General features: G+C 31.3%; 1 protein-coding gene across 7 annotated transcripts in view; it reads right to left on the reverse strand.

Annotated features, from left to right (window-relative positions):
- LOC119828955 (protein trachealess) overlaps nucleotides 1-24,755 on the reverse strand; it is a 142,383-nt gene that overhangs the window by 69,330 nt on the left and 48,298 nt on the right. For 5 of the 7 annotated variants that reach the window (XM_038351289.1, XM_038351290.1, XM_038351288.1 and 2 more), the window contains one exon: nucleotides 6,160-6,180. The exons of the other annotated variants lie outside the window; for them this stretch is intronic. In XM_038351289.1, coding sequence (XP_038207217.1) covers nucleotides 6,160-6,180 — 21 coding nt within the window. The remainder of the gene's footprint in view (nucleotides 1-6,159; nucleotides 6,181-24,755) is intronic. 7 annotated transcript variants of the gene reach the window in all.

The raw sequence follows: 24,755 nt of genomic DNA on the forward strand, positions 1-24,755 counted from the left end.
AGTTCGAAAGTGTACTTACATTACATAAGATTCTGTTCTGCCGTTTGGATTATTTCAGTCATGCCAACTTTCTAATGCATATGAGTAATAATACTATTTATTAAAAGCCCAACATAAATTTTGAAGAAGCACACACTAGTTATTTTGTTATAAAAATACATAATCATGAATCTTCCAAGTGGCCACAATCACAAATCTTCAAGAAAGACAATTTCACACAAATTTTCTCTCAACTCACGCATACTTTTTTCCAAACAAAACATTAAAAAAACATACAAGATTCTCGAAAAACGTATCAACCGAGTATAATCCAAAAGTCGCGATAAATCAAACAAACCGGTATCTCCGATAGCCATTAATATTAACCCCTCGCACATAAATAAACATTAAAACATCCCGCAAAGAAAATGCTGTAAAAAATTCATCTGCCGTGATTTTTCTTTGAGCCACTTGGCACTTGTAGCCACTTAGAGCACCTCAGAGGGTTTTCCACTTTTTCGCTGTATACAATTTACATATTTTATTTCTGCTTTATTTGTCTCCGAGTCGAAGATTACAAGTATGGAAATTTCGTTACCGCTGGGACTTGGCTTTCCTTCAATTTGTTTGAACACTTTTTTTTTTAAACTAGCTGACTTGACTAATGACGTGCTGAATTGGTATTCTTTATGTGTCTTGCGTATTTTCGTAATATCATCAAAATCGGTCCAGGCGTTCTAAGACATAAATGGACAAAACACAACTGCTTCAATAATGTTGCTAATACAAAGCTTTATGTGTGTGTTAGATGACATTGAGAAAAAAAATTAACTTACTTTTAACTTATTTTCTTAACAAACATAATGCTTGAAGTGATAAGAATCTCAGATCTAAGATACAAATCATATAAATATAAAATTTATAGTACTCATTTCATAAATCACCTAAAAAAAAACTAAATACAAGATTTAAAAAATATAAAACAATTAAAGTTCTTACGTCACATATAATTTAATCAAAGGAAACAAACGCTCCACAAACAAAATATGTGAAATGTAATTACTATCCATACCATCTTGGCATATGTGGTGACAGGGTTATTAATTCTAGTCAGGAATTATATCGACTACCGTTTCCTGCCAACAGTTGGGCAACAATTTATTGTACACCTTAGCTGTTTGATATTGTTGTAGATATAGTGGGTAAATATATTTTTGATGACTCAGTTGATAAAGAATTTTTTTATATGTATACTTTTATTGATGCATTCAAATTAAAATTGTTTTCTTCGTCGTGCGTATTGGACTATATTTAATACTTTTGCAAGTATTTAAAAAGTAAATCTTGATAAAAAAACATATAATTTTTTTCGACCATCAACATTGTATGGATTTAAATTTGGAACAGTGATACGTTTTTTAAATATTTAACACTCGAGATATAAACGGAATAAATAAAAAGGCGCAATAAAAATTCCTAGCACAATTTAGAGACATTTAAAGAAGTACATTGTATCCAAGAGATAAAAACGCTTAAACTAATAAAAAAACATTAGAAGATAGCACCGTCACCCCTTGTAGCAACCCTTGAGCGAGTTACTTTAAAACGCCCCCACAGATAATAAAAACTCGTGTCTATGATTCGAGTGCAATAGACAATAAGGCGCGACTTTACAGCAACCAGTGTAGGATGAACTCCGACTTTTATTGTGGCAGTTTTTTTATTATGAAGTAAATTCACAACAATAATATTGGGTATTATTAATATTTATTTTTACATGTAAACATTCCGTATTGGTTGTAAATAGGAAACATCATACAAAATGCAATCATATATTTACTTCATTATTTTTTAAACATATTTCAACATACTTCCTTAAAATATTTTAAGCGGTTTTTTTAAGAGCAGCATCACCGAGGGGTCTTCTTAAACTGGTCTCGTATTTAAACAATACGGCTGGCAAATGGCGCGGATCGTGGGCTTTAAACTGTCATTACACGGGTAACAATTTTTGTACGCAAGGTGCTTTGTTTAACATATTTTTGTATTGTTCAGCATTATACAGGGTGTAGAAAATTTTCCTTTTTTTAAGTTTATGTGTAATCGAAGGTTAAAAAATTATAACATAATTTTAACGTATGATTTTTTAGGCTTTGGTCAATTATAAATTGAGTAGTTAATATTTATCTATTCTGCCTTTTACATTATCAGTAAGTACACAATTTTCGTATAGCATCCTAAAGTATATAATTGTTAATTGTTTTAAAATAATTAGTATTACATATTAGTATTATAATTAGTAGTAAAAGTAAGTTATCAAAGAATGATTACAAATCAAAACTTAATAGCGATATGTTCTTGGAACACAATAGTTTAAATATGATTGTTTTTCTTTGAAAGATAATCTAAATAAAATTACCAAAAAGCATTTTTTTTAATCTTTTATCCCACCCTGTATAAAGCAATTGAGAATAAGAAATAGCTAATAAAAATAATAAAACGGGCAATCCTTTTTCCGCAAACATAAGGGCGCGTACACACCGCTCCCCGGAGTGTTCGCGAATTACGCACCTGGCTGCACTCGGCTTTATTTATTGGTGTCGTATATACGCCTCAATAGATAGGATTTTCTTTAATTTGATCAGAAACATAGCATGTTTTTAAATAGCGTCTCTCATTTTATGTTAATCGTGAACTAAATATTCATATACTATTTTATGAAGACCAGAGTTTTCTGTAAAATTTTTCAAATAATTTCGAATCTACATATTCTCTCAGAATATATTGATATAGTTTTAAATTTAAAATTAAATGAAGGTATCTATTAATTAAATTCAATTAAATAAAAATAAATAAAATGCCTAGTGGATAGTATATAAATGACAGTAATTATTTAGATAAACCTCTTTGGATAGCGTGCAAATAACTAACTTTTTCACAGAGACCACATTATCGAATCCTATACTAATTACAATAAAATTACAAATGATATGTCTGTTCGTGATGCTTTCATGTCTTAACTATACTGATCTGGATGAAATTTTTAATGAATGCATTTGAAAACCTACCAAGAATTATTAGAGGAAACACATAGAGTCTGTGTGTCCGTCTGTCTCTTCTTCACGCCGTAACCACTGAACAATGAAAATTTGTACAATTAATATTGTTATAGACCTAAAAAAGGTCATAAGATTTTTATGCAGATAAAAACCTGGTACTGTATATCTTTCTTTGAAAATATTATAATACCATTATAAGCTTTTCAAAGAACCTGTGTAAAGTAGATATCCAATACAATCGATTTATTACAAGAACCTATACTAAAGCAGCCCCTAGAAACTTTTACGAAATGACATTTTTAAATTTAAACTAATGTGTTTTCGCCCTCTCGGAATCTGTACAAACAGACTGAAATGAACTCAAATCTCCGAATTTGTTTTGGTCCTCAGAATCGTGGAGTTTAATTTGATTTATTGTTTAGAACGCAGTTTGGTTTACAATAAAAAATGTATTAAAGAAATATATATAGATTGTACTGAAAATCCCTAAGAATTTCTTCTAAAAAATGTCGAAAAACATTGATTTATGCAATTGTTATTATTTTGCTTAAATTTTCACCTCATAATAAACGAAATATATGAGAAAAATATATATCCATTGCAGAAAAATCTCTTAAGAGTCATCTGATCGAATGCTGTATCGATATAATTTTATCCAATTGTTTTTATTTTGCCTTGGTTTGAATTTTCACCTCTTGTTAGATTATATCATTTAATACCATATAATTTAGCTTTAACACCCAGCTTAAAGACTAGAAAAAATAAATGTCATTGGTCTTTATGCTTCATGAAACTTCAATCTTACCGTAACTATAACAATTAGTTATTTCTTCTATCTAAATGAGTTTCTAAATAACTTGTCCTAACTCATAAGTTATTTTATCAACTAATAGGTATATGTATACAGTTACAGTATTTAAATGTTATTATATTATATGTATATACACCTATTCAGTTTATATTTCGACATCAATCGTATTTTTGAAAACCAACTATTTAATAGTTCTCTTCAAAAATGTTACCGACGTCCCTGAAAGAAAGATAGCAGTCCAATTCAAATCAATCAAATGGCAACACTTTCTAGTAAACAAAAAAGACACCACTCAGTGTAGCCATACTAAAAAATCCGCTGAATTACGAACCTCCTTTCTTATTGGAAACGTTAAATAAACTCTATCTCAGCTATTAAACACTAATAAAGTTCTACATAGCATCTATTATATAAGTTGAGATATTAAAAGCTACTCAGGTATGCGTCTAGATGGCTGCATTTGCATATAAATTGCCTCTCGGAGTTGCAAGATGGATGCCTGAACACTCACGCGTATACGATTTCAAACTCTATATTGCTTAATGAGATAGTAATATATTTATTTTAATTTTATTGTATGATCCTACTAATATTATAAACGCGTTAGTTTTTAAGTATGGATGTTTGTTGTTCTTCGCGCGAAAACAACTTATCGTATCAGCATGAAATTTGATACAGGTATAGACTGTAGTCTGGATTAGCACGTGGGCTTTTTGCCGGCTACCACGTGAGTGACACCGTGCGTTACAGCTAGTTTAGGATAAAACGTACCTTGCTACTTGCGTTTAGAAACCGCTTCTGTAGCTTCTTTAGCTATTTTATATTAATCTTGCCGTAATGTACTTTTTCAACTGCAAACAAAATAAGGAAGAGGTCTCCATTGGACTGCATTTTTTGAGTGTGTAACCTCAGAATGCTAAACTGGGTGAACCGATTTTGATGATTTATTTTATAAACTGCTGTCTCTTATTGGGTCCAATTTAAACTAGGTCTCGTTCTGACAATTTGAAAACAGTTTAATTTATTGTTCAAAGTAACTGTTTGATTGTCTATTGGATAGTAGACTACTTCTTATAGTTATTACTGTTCTTAAGTATTAATCAAATAACACAAAACAAATCGCTGTCAACTTAATTATTTAAAAAATATCTTAGATACCATACTAAAATATTTAGGTACCTAGTACATTTAACACTTTAACGCTATCGACATAGCTGATCCTTAAATCATAACACGCGGTCTATTAAGCCCCTCGACCAATCTGTCTATCCATTATTATTAACCCTGTCAATATCGCTGGGGGTGGGCTCGCTACTGCATAAATTGGGATCAAAGATGTCGATTTATTTGTTGAACGAATAATGTAATTTGTCTAAACTAAACCTGTGTTAAGTGTATAATTTTTCTGGATTATTTTTAAAATACGTATACATTAAAACTTTTTATAATATTAATAAATGAGTCTTTTAATGAGCTACTAGCTTTATTTTGGTTTCTCTGTATGTTCGTTCCGGAGAAAACACTGCGTTTTTTAATGCAATTCTTAATAATTTACCGGTGGTGTTCGCTTACCATCAGGCGAACCACCAGCTCAGTTGCCCGCTATGACATAAAAAAAAAACCTACATATGTAAGACATTGGCTCCATTTGATAAGACATAACTCAGAAGCTAGTATAATTTTACAACACAAAAAGGTCGCCGACATCCCTTGGAGAGGAGCTCCCACGTCAGAATTAAAATGGGACTAAATGACAACAATATCCTATCGAACACACATAGAATCACGCCAGATACAAACCTATGGAGTTATAGACAAAACCAAAAAGATTTAGGTTTCATTTAAAATATACGAAATATGAATATAAAGGGATTAATGTTAATGATTGATTTAATAACAAAAATTTTCAGTTTCTACGTCTGAAAACCTTTTCACGCTTATAAAGCATTTCAATGGTACGAAAAGCGCATCTCACAATTATTATACTATTTTAACTTAAAAGTATTTGTTTCAAGGTCCGTTAAGTGGCTAGCCTTCCATTAAATGAGCGCTGTCTTGAGGATTAAAAGTACTTAGAGCATTAGAGGGTTAAATCGTAGAGTTCGTTAACTTCAAGTTAACTACCCGTTTTACAAAACAAAGCTAAAAATAGCAAACCCGATTGAATTTCATAAATAAATTTTATAAAATTTTATTTCTATAATCATAATGGACTTGAATAACATAAAACAATAAAACATTTAAAATCAAAGCACATTCTATAAAAAATAATCGTAAAATAAGATTAGTTTAATAAATAAAGTTATTTACCAGTTCTCTTGTGCAAAATATCTGAAACAATTTAATTAGAAATATTAATACAGGTCAAATGTTTTCTACATTAAACACATAAAACATATTCTAACTTTTACCGACGCTGGCGCCATCTTCATTGTAATAGCGGAACTAAACTAAGCAGTCATCGTGTTTAGTTATGCTTGACGCCAATAGATGGCAGTGTACACTCGCTAAGTTTCTTAATATAATATCTTATTGTTTTATTTACCTATTGATTAACTAAGACTCTGTGTTATATAAATTTGTTGAAATTAATGGATATAAAAATATCATAAGTAAGTAATAGACATCTGTTGTTTTTTCTCGAGGAATAAAAATAATTACACAATTTTTTTTAAAGCAGGCAAAAGACTTCACTATTCATTATTATATTATGTCGGAAATAATAGTTATGGAAAACAATAATTCGTTTCTACTGTACATATGTATAAGAAAATATGCATTTAGATTATATATAAAAAAAATCAGCAGTTTTTCAACCGACTTTAAAAAAGAGGAGGTTCTCAATACGCTAACTTACTTGTTTGTGTGTATTAACCCAGAACTTTCGACTGGGTCAACCGCTGCTGATAATTCTTTTTTTTTTTTTATTTAAAAGCTAATGCCTTTCACGTTCCATTTAAATTTCGTCTAGTTCCGACAATTTAAAAGCGATTTAATTTTTTGCTATAAATAATTATTTTAGTTCATAAATGTACCCACTTTCAAGCGTATGCTCTCGATTATAGTACAAATAACATCTTATTATATTATGGTATTCCGATGCGAAAATTGAAACAATATAAATCACAACAGAAGTAAGATGTACGCAATATGCAGTACAATGGCGGCGGCGCGCAATTCCAACTTATTCCAACTAGACTATTTTGCTTTCGGCTTAATGTTCTGAGCGTCGCCTCTATACGCTATATTTAATCTACACTAATATATAAAAAGGAGATTTCGGTAATTTTGTATGTTTGTACGCAAACATCACTGGACCGATTTCAGAAATTCTATCGCCGTTAAAAAACTATAACTTCACTGAGTGACTATATATGTGTACCACGCGAAGCCGGTGTGAACAGCTGTATACTTTAAAGAGGAAATTGATTTTATATGTGTATCAGATTATTGTTATCATTTTAAAATAACTGAAAAATATATTTAACTATAGTAATGAAATTTCTAGGATAAAAAGTGTCATATGTGTATTCTTGGATCTTTGTAACAGATTGCATCCGAATCAATGGATTAAGCGTGAAGAATACACACATTTTCACATACACAGAGTTTATCATTTGGCAAACATAAAAGCACAATCTACGACGCTGTAAAATGCATAAAAACTAGAAAATGTTTGATTTATATACCTTATAAGATATGTTGATAAAACAATTTTAAAATTTAAGAATTATAAAGGAGAACATTCATAAATTCAAAGACCAATAATGTTTATTTCCAAATAAATAATGTTTCGCCACTTACAAGCAACTACAGCCTTGACGCAAGCACATCGCAATGATTTATATCCAACTATATTGCACGCACTAACCCCACAACTAATCATTTAATATTAACGTATTGTGAATGCACTCTGAAACCTATTTTAACAACTGTTGAACACCAATACAGATCCTACTAATATCCTATCCTACTAATCCTACTAGTTCTACTTCCTAGTAATATTATAAATGTGAAAGTTTGTAAGGATGTGTGTGTGTTTGTTGCTTTTTTACGCAAAAACTACTGAGCCGATTGCAATGAAATTTGGTACGTAGATAGCTGGACAACTGGAATAACATATAGGCAACTTTTTATCCCGATATTCCTACGGGATACGGACTTACGCGGGTTATACCGCGGGGCAACAATATATACCTTAATACAAAGGGTATTAAAGTATATATTGTCTTTAGTTTTAGTTCGTTAGCAACATTAAGATTTTTTGTTGCTTCCCAATTAATTAATTGTTGCTTGCGAACTAAAATAATAGTTGTTTTATCTTGTTTAATAGATGTGATATTTGATTTTTATATACTTATTGTATGCATTAAGAACGTTGACTAAGATAAATCATTAAAATCACACTTTACACTAATACTATAAATGTGAGTTTGTTTGTTAAGATGTTTGTACGTCAATCACGCTGAAACTACTGAACGGAATTTGATGAAATTTGGTATACAATCAGAGTACGAGCTGACTTGTGACCGTTTTAATGCTTCTTGGGATAAAACAGGAATCTTGATATCCGGGCGGAGCCGGGACGCGCGTCTAGTCATTAATAAATAAAAAGTTAGTGTTAAGTATCCTTCTAACAAAGTCGTTACAAATTTTCCAACGACTTTTTTTATTTATTAATTTTTAGTTAATCTTTATGCGCTTACATGTATTTTATTGCATAATGTTACTCAAATATAAAAAGACTACTAGGCTATGGTTCTATACATTCATATAGAAATAGAATATACTAGAATAGTATGAGGTCACAGAATACGAGGTCGTGGGAGAGACTCGTCCAACGTTTCATAAACTCATAAACATTAACTAGGAAATATGGGATAAGGTATGTCTATTAGGATATGGTATAGACAATTATGTTGATGAATAGGTATAAGTTAAGATTTTCTTTGTATGTTTCTGCTTTGTAAGATCTATTTACATCATAAATTTAACTAAAATTATTACTTTATAATATGTGACATATATATACATACTCTCATGTTATCAATACGTACCTAGTTTTTAAAAACCAAATTATTTAATAAAGTATTACAAAAAACAAAGATGTAATAAGAAGAAAAATCTATAATATCAACATAAATATCAGATTAAACCAAAAAAAAAGAAAAACCTAATTTAAAAACATAATACGTCACGCGATATTTAATTATCTCGCGCCATTTCAAACAAACTCACCCGCCCATCAAACAGACATTATGAAATAATAACGGGAACACCTTAATCTTATTACATTATAATATCTTGGAATAACTTACAGCTGTTTTCCCAATCAGATTTCCCGAATCCCCAATTTTTTATCAATGGAAGCTACTAGAAATTTGCATCGCCGCTAGCGCCATCTATGAGCGAATATCATTACTAATAACAAAATTGTTTGCGTTTCTCGTACATGAGAGCAACAAAATGAACTCAATATCAATAGAATAAGGTTTAGAATAGTAGATTCCATGCGTGATGAACGCATAATATAAGTTGGTGATTCGAAGTGTAAGATTAGGGTACAGAAACACCCTTTTGAAAAACAGTATGAATAATAATTCGATTTGCATAATATCGTTAGCTGATCTAACAAGGTTGTTTGCTTTGATAAGATTATTGGAAATATTTGATTAATGTCTTAGAAATATTTCGAGATTTTACATAGGTACCTATCTGTTACAATCCTAATACCTTTTTTTATGGTAAATGGTTATGTTTTATACTATTAGTGGAGCTACATAGATAAAGTTTTGGCATTTGATGATCCAAAAAAAAATATACTCAATAAACAATGGCAGTATGTATTTACAATAAATCAAAATAAACAGTTTATCAAAAAATCTTGATAAAATATATTTAATTCGATTTAATTCTTTTACATGGTATAATTTTTATATTTTCTTCCATTTACGATAAACAATAAATCATTGATACAGATAACATACGAATCTTTTCCAATATGTCAGCTGTCAAATTTCCCGCCCTTCCTGACCATAGATAAACATAAGAATGGAATAAATATTGCATTCGCCCTCTAACAAATAACGCGTATTACCATACAGATACATTCGGATCGGTCCGCGTAAATAAATAATTGTAATTCTTAATAAAACTACCCTCAATACTGACCGCAGTAACCCGCACGTGGCGTGAACTACTGTTTGAGTATGAAATGTTTTGATACTTTAAAAAGTGAAATTTTATAAAATCGAAATCTGATGATGACAATAAATCATTGTAGACATATGGTATGGTTTATGAATAATAATAATATGATACATATATGTACATTAATATGCACATGAATCCCACAAATTAATACTAACAACTTGAATTATCTACCCATGTCACAAGATAATAAAAAATCACGAATAACGCTGACATTATTAAAAAGCCTTCTTTCTGCTCTATAACTTTTTCCAAATAACAACCACCTTATCCCATATTTAAGATGTTAATTTAATCATATTTATAAAAAATCTCTTCTTCGTATATTTTATTTGTGAAGTTAAAGTATCAAAACAACTAGACCACATTACATCAGTTAAGATAGAGCGGTAGATGTCAGTAATGACCGGACACTTTGCATAATTCGCCGATCGGCTGACCCCGGGCCGGGTTTACGAGGTCCAGCCCCACATAATGAATAGAAATGTTTTGTTATATTGGATGAGGTATATCAGGTGCTTTTTATATTATCGGTATCGCCATTTTAATACATGTTATTTTCCAAATGTCAGATCGATAGTCTTGCTATTAATAATGGTTACGTTAGAATAATGAATTCATGTGTAACAGGTATTAAATATATGATAATTAAGATAAATACTATTTTTTCTCTTCTCTAGGCTTATAATCTAACTATCAATAACTGTTTTATTCTAATAATAATACGAATACTAATTATAACGTCTATTAGTCTCTTCTTTACTCCAACCAAAGAAAACAATAAAACTACCAGCTAATACACAGTTATAATGTTCATATAATACTTATTAACATAATAACAATATATTAGGCGATATATTTGAGAAATTATGAAACTGAGCAACAAAATTCCATAACACTAGCGTAACACAGCTTAACATATCTTTAACAAATTTATCTATCATCGTGACGCCTTAGAAAAATTTCTATTATAACAAAACAATTCTGCACGAGCACTTTCTCCATTGTTTTATCCGTCAATTGCAGTACAATTTTATGTCCAGAAATTCCATTTAAAATCCCATTTAACTCTCCATCGGCTGACCTAACAGCTTATCGGGACTACCCAACATTTTATGAGACATAACCGTCCGTTTGACTATCAGATGCATTTTTAGATGCTATTTGGGTGAAGACAATCGGCTGGTAGAATGGACTAGGGCGTAGGCTGCTGCGATTCGAAAAATTCACTGAACCAATGCATTCTTGTATATTTGATTAATAAGATTTTTTTGTATTATTGAATTTTTTTTAATAAAATGGGAAGTGTTTTGGAGGCGTCTTTAATATATTCACGAATTGATTACTATGTTTATTTGAATTCAAATTTTCAAATTTAAATTCAAAATGATTTATTGTGATTCACAGGTTATAAAGACTTTTTTGGGGTATATTACCTATACCAGTTGTGCCTTCCAAGCTGAAGAGTGTGTTTAAACGAAAAATGTCACGAAAGTATATGTGAATTGTGATCAAATGTCGGATCGCTCGTGTGTTGTTCTTGTACTACGACCCAAAACCAATTGTCTCAGAATATAGGTGATTGGATTAGGATAAATGGTAGTTTTGGGTTTACGCTGAACGCTGGATGACCATCATTGTTTTACGACACTATTTTCGGATACCATATAAGTACATCGCCGTTTTATCCGCACTATTGAATTGTGCTGAAGCACAATGGAGATCTTTGTAGATTTGCAGATGTTTTTCAGGATTATTTTTATTTGCGAAATTTGATATGAAATTACATTTGTGACTATTAAGTTTGGAATGACACGTCGTTTAATTATTCGTGTATCGTATATAGTACGAGGAATCAAGACCAGTTCTATACCTGTCCGGGTTAATAGTTCCATTAAACTCTTTATATCAAAATTTTATATTTGTTAATTTCCTTCTCAGTATTGGATGATTATTAAAATTTATATATAAATATGTTAATTATATAAATATATAAAAATATAAATTAAATATAAAAATAGTTAGATATATAGGTATACACAATATCATAAATGTATTTTTCGTGTTTGTAAGGTTTTCACGAAAATAACATTGGATCGTTTCAAGCGTTTTCAAAAATTATTTCACCATTAGAAAGTAGCAACTTCACTAAATTATACCACGAGAGAAACCGGGTCGAACAGCTTGTTAATAATAATTTCGCCACTCACAAAATCTAAAGAGAAATACTATAAATATAATACATATTAGAATAAATATTATATTATAAATACTATATAATATAATATTTATTCATTATATTATTAAACCCACGTTTCGGACACTACAGCGAGCGTAGTCACGGGGAGACTGTTAATAATATAATGAATAAATCGCATTTAAAATTCGTTAAAAACTTTTTAATTTCTAAATTTTACTCGCGTAAAATCAAACACAAGAAAATACATCTTATATATAAAATTCTCGTGTCACAATGTTAGTCTCTATACTTCTCCGAAACGGCTTGACCGATTCCTCTGAAATTTGGTAAGCATATTGGGTAGGTCTGAGAATCGGCTAACATCTATTTTTCATACCACTAAACGATAAGAGTAAGGCAGAACAGCGTTTGCCGGGTGCAGCTAGTTAATATATAAAATGCTATAAGTACAATCCCACAGCATTTCCTGTAACTCAAAATATTTTACGTAAAATTCTTTCTGTGAGCGCCAAAGAATTACGTAGAACCAAACCCATCGGAAAATTGTACTCGCATGTAGTCTATAAATCCTGATAGAGAGACATCGGTCGTAAACTGACCCCAACGTTGGGGTCAGGCAAGGATATGATCCAATAATTTATACAATTGATAAATAATATATAGGCCAAGAACACAGCCGGTATGATCGAACATTTTGCCAATTTTTGAATTATTAAAGAGGAATATTATACGTCCCCAAACGTAGGGATAACGTTAAATAAAAATGACTTATTCTTTTGTGTTTTTATTTGATTATGACTACTTGAAGATTCAATATTCATAACTAGAAATTTAATAGCTTCGAAACCATTTAATTTGTTAACAAATTATAGAATAGGATGAACATATTTACTACAATTTATGATTATTTTTACAATATCCAGTAAGATCTTGTTATATAACTAACAAAAAAACAAAATTTTAAAGCGATGTACATAAACAAAAATATTGTCCCAAACAAACCTCACACAAAATATCAATTGGCGATACAACACACCACAACACGATCCACGCGGCCTCTCCCACTAATTTTAAAAGAACAATTAGGCTAATAAGAACAAATTACGCAAGTTCTAAGTAGAAAGTCATGACGTCACACTCATTAGCACCATTACACCCGGTAACATCGTAAAGTTGGTCCGTACGACTCGCCAGGGATATTTCCTGCCTTCTTGAAAATTAACTCGCCCCGTACTAATTTAGTTTTAGGTGTGACGATATTCGTATCAGAAGTAAAGGAATTATGAATACTTGGGATAATATAGTAAGGAATCTGTTGAAAGATAAGGTAAGACAATGGCCAATTTTTTAAATCTAAATGACAGTTAAAACATGTCACCATAGTCGTATGTGGGAGTCGAGCACGCTTCGGCACGAATTGGGCCAGCTCGCACCGGGGAAGTACCACACCCTCACAGAAAACCGGCTTACCATCAGGCTCGGTTGCCCGCTATTACATTAAAAAAAGCAAATCCGAACTCATTTATGGAAAACTAAAACTAGTTTTTCAAGCCTGGAAATCGTGTATGTCGTGTATTTCAATGTTCCCTAACCTATGACAAAAACAACGAGTATTTTAGTAAGTAAAATATGATAATTACGTTGATAATCAACATAGTGTTTAGTTAAAGGACATTTACACAGCGGCGTGTATGGAACAATCCCTACTCTGTTTTGAAAAAATCAATCTTTATTTCGAATCTTTAAATAATATCAGATAAAACGAGATGCCATAAAAGCTTCACATCACAATAAGGCCTTCAACAATACAGATTCTACAATCGAATCTAATAAAATGGCGCATCAAAACGAAAGAATTTCACGCGTTTTTCTCATAAGATATTTCCTACTCCAATAGTCATGGTAACAATGCAATCCTACCATTATTAAAACCTAATACACCCTATATGAGTCTCAACCTTTTTTCGAACACTTCATTTAGCAGTATTCTACTGTAATGCGATGTAAAATGAACTCTATCGTGTTCAGATAGAGCTTTTATTAGTGTATCTCAAATCCTTATCAAGATCGTTTCAAGTTTATTCCATTTTGAAATTTATAGCCTGAAAAATAAGACTGACTATTAATTAATGATAAAAGAATGGCATTCGAAGTCAGTGTCGCGTTTAGCAATATAGAAATGAGTTGAATAAAAAGATATCGATATTTATACAGAGACGTTGTTAACGCATTGTGTTGCCAAAAAACTGGCCAAGCGCGATTTAATGTTCAATGGGTCCAAGTTATAAGTATTAATTGAATATTTAAACATGTCCTGTGTGTATTCCAAAATATTATTATTGGTTCATTATAATTGGTGTACGTTTTTTAAGCAATTAAAATGTTTATGTACAATTATGACGGCTCCATAATTCATGCGATGAATATAAAATAAAACAACAACCTGCGCTGAAATTATAAATTAAAATTCATACTGCGTTAACGAATTAGCTTGAAAATATTACTAAGTTAAGTATGAACCAAATTTAAAATCTACAAAGCGTCTGCACATGGTTACAGTTTTAAAATCAATGAATGAAAATTAAATTGCCATGGAACTAAACATACATTTGTGTCAAAATCGAGTTTTTTTCTATGCCCCATGCCCCATTAAGGTACAAACACGTCACAGCTTAAAGCGGCATTACGCAAAACATCGCATACTAAGGAGATTCCACAGTATGGAGGCAGTAAAAGAAAATTGGATTTTTTCCCGTGACCCCAGCGGAGTTTAATTATTGTTTTATTGTGTGTTGAGGGGCTGCTAATGCTGATGACGCAGAAGTGTCAAATATTCGAAGATTCTAGAGATTTAAAATAGTGTAAATAAATCTAAAAATCTATTTGTTATTGAATAAAGCATGTATATATATGGAGAAAAGGTGATAACAAAATTTATTACAGCAAGAGAAGCTGAAGGAACATTTTTAGAATCTGTTTGTATTGTTTTCATCTGTATTTATTGAACTGCTTGTTTTTATTTACTTTCAGCAATATTATAATGAATTTAATGAAATTATATGGGAACAGTCTATTTTCAACCCACATTTTATTTCTTTTGTTATCTCGTAACTTTTTAGTGAATCGATTTTTATGTTTTTTTCTAATTGGTCAGCTGGTGCCTCCCAAGTGGACCCATTCTAATTTGATCTAGTTGACAAATTGAGAGACGTTTAGTTTTTTGTTAATAAATAAAAAATAAAATAAAATAATTATATTATACCTATCATTAACATCAACCATGTTTGTTCACTGCATATACACAGACCACAGTTGATTAAAGTCCTTCACTGATTCTAGCGGTGATGATGTGAATGATCAAATAAATAAAACATCTCTTTATTATGATGATTCGATGGCCCTTGAAGCTATAGTCAAAGCTTGATAAGTAAATGTTTAAGTTTGAAAAATCTTTTTGTTATGTTCCGGCTCGTCTAGTTTAGAACTTTTATATTCTAAAATCTACCCTTATGACACACTAGCTGCGCCCCGCGGTTTCACCCGCGTAAGTCCGTATCCCGTAGGAATATCGGGATAAAAAGTTTCCTATGTGTTATTCCAGTTGTCCAGCTATCTACGTACCAAATTATATTGCAATTGGTTCAGTAGTTTTTGCGTGAAAGAGAAACAAACACACACACATCCTTACAAACTTTTGTATTTATAATATTAGCAGGATATAAATTAATGGCCTAAAGTAGGTATTCATACCAAAGAATATAAGAAAATGAATACTTCAATCTAGATAAAACACATGACATAAAATTATCAATCAGAACTACAATGACACAATTCAAAAAAGGAAATTAAATATAACGGCTTACACCGTTTAACAGAAGGTTAACGGCGCGTGCATTCACAAACCATTGCAGATCCTCTAATCAGGGTTCAACTTAACTGCGACATTTGCATAACTTCTTTCGCTACATTTAACTTACATTTCAAATATGAGAATGGTAATAAAGTTCCACGTATGCTGTTATATTTTAAGAAAGATAACTGTTGGTTTGCTGATAAGTTAGTTTGAATTTTAACTCTTTTCAGCTGCATTTCCTTTAGTACATGATTTTGTTTTAATAACTAGCTGTGTCGCGCGGTTTTACCCACAACGAAAGCGCGTGTTAAAATATATCGCTATATAGTATAAAAAAAAGTCGCTTACCGCCAACTGTGTGTTTGTATGCAGATTTTGATGGGGGTTTTTTTCCAATAGATAGAGTGATTCGAGAGTAAGCTTTTTATGTATATTATACATAAATAAATGGGGAGAAAAGAGGTTTTACTCCGAATCTTACGCGTGCAAAGCAGCGGATACAAGCTAGTAAAATAAAAAGCATTACTATTTGGAGCACACTTTTTCTACTATAACCCTTATTAATAATGAAACAATTGGTTATAGAAAGAAGGCCACGAAAAGTGCTTGGTGACGTCTTCCTTTTCTATAAGATAAGAATTATAAAAAAATATAGTTTTTTTCTATGTGATAGGGCAGGCAAACGAGCAGACGTGTCACCTGATGTTAAGTGCTCCCCGTCGCCCAGTTGCACCCAGAATACCAGGGGTCTGGAGGTCACCATGAGTGTGATTGTATATTTTATCAGTTTACTAAACCACCTTCAAAATGTCACAACTTAACCGACTTTTCGAACACACACGAAATACATTTGAGGTGGACTTTATTTGAAGTTAGTTGAAAACAACCATCGTACTAATAGGTTTAATAAATTTGTCCATTTTCTAATCTCGATTATACTAGAAAATAATATACATAAACATTGCCATTTACATTCGCCCTTCTACGTCGATAAGATGCACCCTCAATAAATAATTTGGCAACATTTCCATACGTCGATTTATTTGAGTATTATTATTTATGGCCACCCCGCATATGTTAAATCCAGACTTAGATTAAGGCAGGATCTCTAAAAGGATTATGTGTGCACATAAAGGGGTTTCTTGCCTTTTCAGCTGATTGTTAGATGTATACGCACGTTTTTTAGCAATAAGTAATAAAATAGTACGTATATTTTTTGCGGGAAAATGGACATATTTTTCTTTTTTTTTTGTTTGTTTTCATTTGGACAAAAGCTAAATTAATCAATGAAGATTTTATTGCTGCGTAGAATTCTTCACACTTTTCTTTTTATTTACGACAAGCTGTGCCGCACGGTCTCCCCGCGGTCTCCCCGCTGGAATTAATTACTAAGTACATATTTCTATAGCTTATGTTATCAAAATGCGTTCAGTAGTTTTCGCGTGAAATAATAACAAACACCTATGCATTCTTACAAACTGTCGCGTTTTTAATATTAATTAGTATTGAGAATTTTTAACCGAGTTTAACTTTTAATCTATTAAAATAAATCTCCACTACAAAAGAGGTCATCAATATATGTTCCTGGGGGGGAGTTAACACACAAGATTCTAAAATGGAATCAAATGATAACCCACAGAGTTATCGCTCAACAATGCCAAAAACATACATAAAAAATTGAAAACTTCCTACGTTTTCCGTAATATCCGTAAAAAAAAAATATGATATAACTCTAAATAACTTACGATCATCATTCAATAAACGTATGCACCATGAAATGAAAACAGACTTTGTAAATCTACCTCCATCTATGATTTCGCGTCAATCACGTCGCGTCGGGGGATTCCACTTTGATTATCTAAGTTTGATGTCTCAGCCAATTCTATGCATTGGGATTAGCCAATCTTGTAATATATTATACATGATTTAAATACAAACATACCTATATATTTAATATACTCAAATCTTACGTATCGGCTTACGGATAGGATAGTTCATAAACGGAACACTATTTTAATGCCTTGTTATTTGGCTATAGTTGTTATATATTATAAGTCTTTAACCACACCGTCACTCTTGAGATACCGGGGTAGAAATTAGCCCATGTGCTAATCCAGACTACAATTTACCTTTGTGTTAAATCTCATGTAGATACGATAAAACTACTTTCGGGTGAAAGAGCATTAAACATCCATCCATACTGCCAAAGTTTCGTTTTTATAATATTAGTAGAATACATTTAAAATAGGAACTAATGTGAGTGATTTTTAATTTGCTATCATAAATGGCTGACATATAAATTCGAATCTCTTCGCATTCCATACTCAAATTTCGCGCCAACTCTTCACTTACATTAGCTAATAAGGGTGCGACAAGATAAAGCGGCGACGATTAACACTGACGCGCGACACGACACGACAGCGACTTATTAATACCGTATCCAGTTAATTAAAATCAAACATTTAGGATGCACCTCAAGGGTGATACTGATGACAGACCTTGTTACGTCTTATGAATTGAGAATTGTGTTGAATTGACTAATGGTTGTTCTGGTTGTAAATCTTTATATTTCGATGCTTACTCTTTTATTTTTTTTACTTCTTTTATCACTTTATAAATACATTTTTCACCTGACAAGAGCTTCATTTATGCTATTATCGTAATTGATACACACCACGTAAGATGTATGAGCATAATAAGGAATTAACAAATAACCAAGCTATTTTTAATAAATAATTTTATTTCCAATTATTATGCGTATTATGACGTAAGTATATGTATTTGAACGTTATACTACAAATTTAAAAATTACATAACTCGATAAATATAATAACTGAAATACAATATAATAACCTTTAACGTAACATCATATTCAAATTAGAACTTAATTTAGACATTTTAAATAGACGAATCGAAACTTTGATAAAAAAATCACACCATCCAATCCAGCTGTAACAATAGTAAAGGATCTAAACGCTGATATCCGTCACATCAATGACAAATAACTTCAATAAAATAAAACGAGACAGTAGCGTCGCGTTATCGCATCAGTAAAAAACGTCAAACGGCACCGCCCGAACAATCGTAGCGACCTCCATTAATCAGAAGCCGAGGGTTGAAGACACTTAATCAAAGTATCACAATATGACGACTATAATAGGTACATGAATATTTATAAGAGAATTAGGCTCGCTCAAGACGGAGCGACGCGTCATTTTAAACGGTGTGGCCTCGCCTTAATAATTGTTTGCAAGGAGTCGGCCCTCTTTTTCATTGTTTGGTTTTTAAAAAGTAGATAATAATGTTGAGACATTAGATTTCTTAGTGTTACCACTTTTTTATTACTAACTGAAATATGATAAATACAAATATGTATTTTACGGATGCTTTTAAGAAGACTACAATTTTAATTTTATCATAAAAAAAATTACTCAACCAAACCACATTATTTTATATGTTTTAGTGACCTGGTATTAATTTGTTAGCTTAGCCTAATAGCTTATTTAATAATTTACATATATTAAATGCTACCCTATGCTAAAAATAAAATAATTTTCTTTTCATTTAAAAACCACTACGAGTATTCAGACGGACTTCCTCTCCAATGTCAAAATTCTGTACACAAAATAGAACGTTCTAGAAATGAAGCATTTTCAATCGAATTGGGGGAACGAATTAGTATTACAAGTGACCAAATCCGGGTTTAATGTGACGTTGGTCATCCGATCCCGGGATCAAGTTATAAGTCCTGGATTAATACTAAGGGACAAGCCGACTTTGTTGCCGCATGTCAAGGCAATTTAGACTCAAAAACGCAAGGGATATAGTCGAAGTTTCTTCGCAAATACTGTTTGCAAAATAATTTTTGGCGCCCCCGGAATATAAAAGCATTTCGGTGTAAGATTATGATATTACGAAATATATTGCTTTAAGTAATAGTTGTGGTTGTAACCAGTACATCATGAGATGAAAGTGTTTTTTTTTTGTACTTACACGACTGTCAAGATATATTTTGACAGCTGTCATTTTTTTTTTTTGTTAGCCACCAATACTTTAAAATCCAAAGGCTTTTGCTCAGCAGTTTATAAATAAAGAATAAACTAAACGTATTTATGGATTCAATTACTCAAAAGTTGATTCAACCTCATCAATATTATTCAAACGTGCACTCGTTTGTTAGTGTACAAAAAAATCGCTTTATCTTTTCATACTAACAACATCACATTAAAAACAATCACTGACATCAAACACAACACCGTTTCACCTTATATGTGCACTAATCCAATCGAAATCCACAAAAGAACATGAAATCTTCGAAACAACCAATTGTTCGAGCAAAGTAAACAAAAGAAATTTCCAAATTCCTATTAAGACGAAATAAATTAGCCCTCCCTACTAATTGGAGCTGGGCATTTTTGACGCAAAGGAATTTATGCAAAACATTCGCCGACAAATTAAAAGTGCCAAGAAAAAAGTATAAATTAATGCACCCAGTACGATTTTAATTGTCGTTTGTAAAGAATTTATGGACATACCGAAAAAGGAGACGCAAATCAGAGGACATGCTAATTCTTTACAAAGTTGTACTGGACGTTTGTCAAACTGGATTCATTTAAGCCTGTATTTAGGTAAGTATATTAAACAAACCTTGTATTACGCTGACGATAATTAGAAATAAATACTTTAGGTACTAATACACACAATAACCCAAATTGTTACTTATTGCAAAATGTGTGTCCCTTAAAACATCATAGACTACAATCGAACTTCTATCTATCTATGTTTTATTACTACTTAATACCTGCAAAGAGCAGTACTTTCTATAAACTTGTATATATGTATATATACGTATAAAAACAATGCATTAAATTTATTTCGAATCGATATTTATTCCAGATTCAATCAGATATTGAATAACTGTTCATAATACACAAAAACATGCCTTGCTTGACGGACGTAAGCATTCCGATTTTTGATTTTATCTCCTATCGAGACAAGAACTTTCTTCTGGGAATCATTATTATAAATTTATTGTAGAACAAAAACGTTTAATCAACATGTAAGCAAATAAGAATGTAAAATAATTAAAAACATGTAAAAAAAAATTAAACCAGATACGACTACGCAACTTTTTAAGAAATTAATTTTTGTGGCTTATCCATACTAGGTTTTCCTATGAATGTTCCTCATCGCGAGGGTCAAACGACGTTATAACGACACAATAAATTTTATTCATTCATTAATTACAACTGCAATTATGCGACTGTGTAACACATCATTAACAACAATACAAAATTTTCTTGATATTCGCATTTGGGATGGAACTTGTAGAAACTGTTAATGAAATTCTATTTACAAATTTGATTTTCAGGAATATGTAATAACATTCGAATTTTAAAAATTCTTTATTTTTAATTTAAATTAAAGTTCTTTTATTGCATTTACAGGCTTTGCAAAAGATAAAACCGTTTTGTTTTTTCAACTAGTTCACTATTTGGCGTTTTTTTATAATAGCGGGCAACGGAGCTGGCGGTTCGCCTGATAGTAAGCGATCACCGCCGCCCATGATCTTTTGCCAGACGTAGGGAAGTTGCCCGCCTTTAAGTTATAAAGAAACGAGTGATGATGGGATATAAATACACAGTAGCTAGCTAAAGCTAGCTAAGCTTGTATGATAACTTCTCCGATGCGAGCTGGCTCATTTCGTGCCTAGGCGTGCTCGACTCCCACACTCAAAAGTTATGCTGATAAATCCTTCAGAATAAAATAATTATTACCTAAAACGACTAGTATCCTTAATAAAAACTTTATATCTTTATAATAATTGAACAAAGTGTTGTTGAGTGTACACTTAACTACCAATTTAATTTTAGATTAGAATATTGATAAATGAATGATAGGTAATGGGCTATTTTATTATATTACTATCTCCTATAATTATAATATTATCTTGTTCGATAATTTAGTTCTGAAAAGTGCAGAGTGCTATATAAAAGCTCATTTAAGAAGCTTAAAGTTCACAAGCAGGTGAAGTTTCATAAAAATAATTGTGTACCTAGAGCTGCTGACGAATATATTGACTAGTTTTTTATAGCAACGTTTATTTAGATTAAAATAAATAGTAATAGCTACACGACTATTCAAACGCTCAGATACCAATTTAAGGCATATAACATTTGGTTTATATATAATTCTGTATACAGTATTATCAATGATTTCGTTAAATCTCTATGACCACTGATACTGATACTTTAGAGTTTTAACAAATGCATAAAACTTCCTTTAAAACTCAATGTAAAAAATAAATAAATACTATGGACCTTTAAAATTTTGGATCGTTTTACTATCGTAGTGAGAGAATTCAAATGCCCAGATACCAAACCGTTATAATAGATTAAAAAAAAACTCTTAGCAGCTCCTAGTCTATAAATTGGGGTAACTTATAGCAACTAGTACGCTGGTCACGTTTGCAAGAAAGAAAGGGAAGATTACACTCACACAAATTACATGTGCCAGAAAGAGACAGAGTTTAATGCGAAAAGTGTGCTTTTGCTCACCTTCTGCTGATCACCGTATTTTATGAAAATGTATATTATAATTTAAAATATAATCTTAATTTCTTAATATATAATTTTAAACAAGTTCCTACATGCACTCTAAAAAACTCTCTTTTACTAATAAATCATTGTGTATTTGAAAAATATTTTTAGCTGCGTTAAAATTTTAAAATTAATAAATTATTTCTCGATAAATTGATGTAGTGAAAAGTTATAATCATTTTATTTTTACAAATGAATATATATACATAAATCGATATAAATATATGTTACAACAGAGGAAAAATAAGATTGTCATATAACTTTAAGTGTTATTCGCCTTATAATAAATACTTTTATGTACAACCCTATATTTTCTTAGAGTTAATTTCTCCCCCTCTAAAATCAGCACTAAAATAAAATCGATACAATAAATAACCTTCCATTCGAATGGCTCGTAATGAATCGAACTCATAACTATCGGATGCAAATTCGTTTTGATTAAAACAATAACAATAAAGCAGCTGAATCGAATAAGGTATCGATACATCGGAAATCGATCGGATCGTCTCGATTATTGTCCCTTACTAGGCAGCAAGTAATTACTCGCTACTATTGTGTTATGAGATTTATCTTCGATATAAATACTTGGTATAAATCGTAATGAGGACACTCTGTGGTACAGCTATCGATTCTTATCGATATGCTAACGATTTTCAGTAATAAGCACTCGGCTATAAGCATAAATTGTTTTATATTTATTTACTTAACTTGGTCATTAATATTTACTAACACATTATTTAAAGCTAAACTTTTTAAAAACATACGATAATAAAATAACATTAAACTTACTAGAGAAACCTCTTTGGTTTCAATCTATCGATGAGCTTAATTCGAAACTCATAATTTTGAAATAAGAACCGATGTTCTTCTATCTATCTATCGATATAGATGAATTCTTAGAACAACGATATTCTCGTACATTCTAGAATAAATTTTTTGAATAGCTTAAAAGTGAACAAAACAATATTCTACTCAAATAACCTTTAATGCCTATTGAATGCGTTGTCCTAGCCCACACACGAGTATGTAATTTGAAGCCTACTGAAAAGCTTTCATTATTTTTATCCAGTGTCTTAAGCCCTGGCTTACTGGTCACACAGGCTGAATTTTAAGTAGTGGGATTGAAATTGGACATTTTGCTTTTGACGTGCGACATAACGTGAATGACAATGTTGTAATTTTCTGAACATAGGTAAGTAATAAATGTGAATTCTAAACATTGGATTTTTGAGAGTATTCAAAGAGGGCATTTTAATTATGTTTATAATTAATGTAATAAATTGGCTTAATATGCAAAATTATAGCCCGGAGTAGTATTCAGCAATGCAGTATTGTAGTTAGATTTGATCTCAGCATCCATGGCCTTGGTTTATTGACCAAGGTATTCATAACAAACTTATAATTTGACTTCTTAGCTTATCGCATAAGAGATACAAAGAGCTTTATACTAAATTAACTATTACTAACTGTTTGTCCGATTCTAGGTGCCTTTGTTATGATACTCTTGATATAAAAACATGTATAGGGACTACAAAAGTCGAAATTCTTTAACACGCCACATTATTATTACAAACCGCTGTATCAAATTATTCTATCTTTCAAACATTCTTGGTCTATACGTGAATGAATTAGTATATTATTTGTATGTTAGTGGTAAAGAAAGTTATTTTATATAGGCTCAAAGTCGCTGGAAATAAATAACAAATTCACATCCAATGTTTCGGCAAAACTGATTTCACACAAGAATCGTTCGTGAGAACGCGTCTCAAATTAGCATTTTTAGAGATCGGATAATCGGATGCCTGGTTTTAGATAGCCTGGCTCCGATCGGATGTAGATTGCTTTTGAATAACATGCTTTGGGCGTTTTGAGACAAGGCCGTGATTTTCATAATTGTTGATTATTTTGAGTGCTACTGTCGAATATTCTGGTGTTATTCACGGAAAATTAAGAAGCGGACGCGAGGGAGAATTAAGTTTGGAATATAGATCGCCGAAAATGTGTATGGATTGTTGTAAGGATGATGCTATGGAGTCTAATGTGC

The sequence above is a fragment of the Zerene cesonia genome, chromosome 9 (genome assembly GCF_012273895.1).
Source record: "Zerene cesonia ecotype Mississippi chromosome 9, Zerene_cesonia_1.1, whole genome shotgun sequence".
Lineage (NCBI taxonomy): Eukaryota > Metazoa > Arthropoda > Insecta > Lepidoptera > Pieridae > Zerene > Zerene cesonia.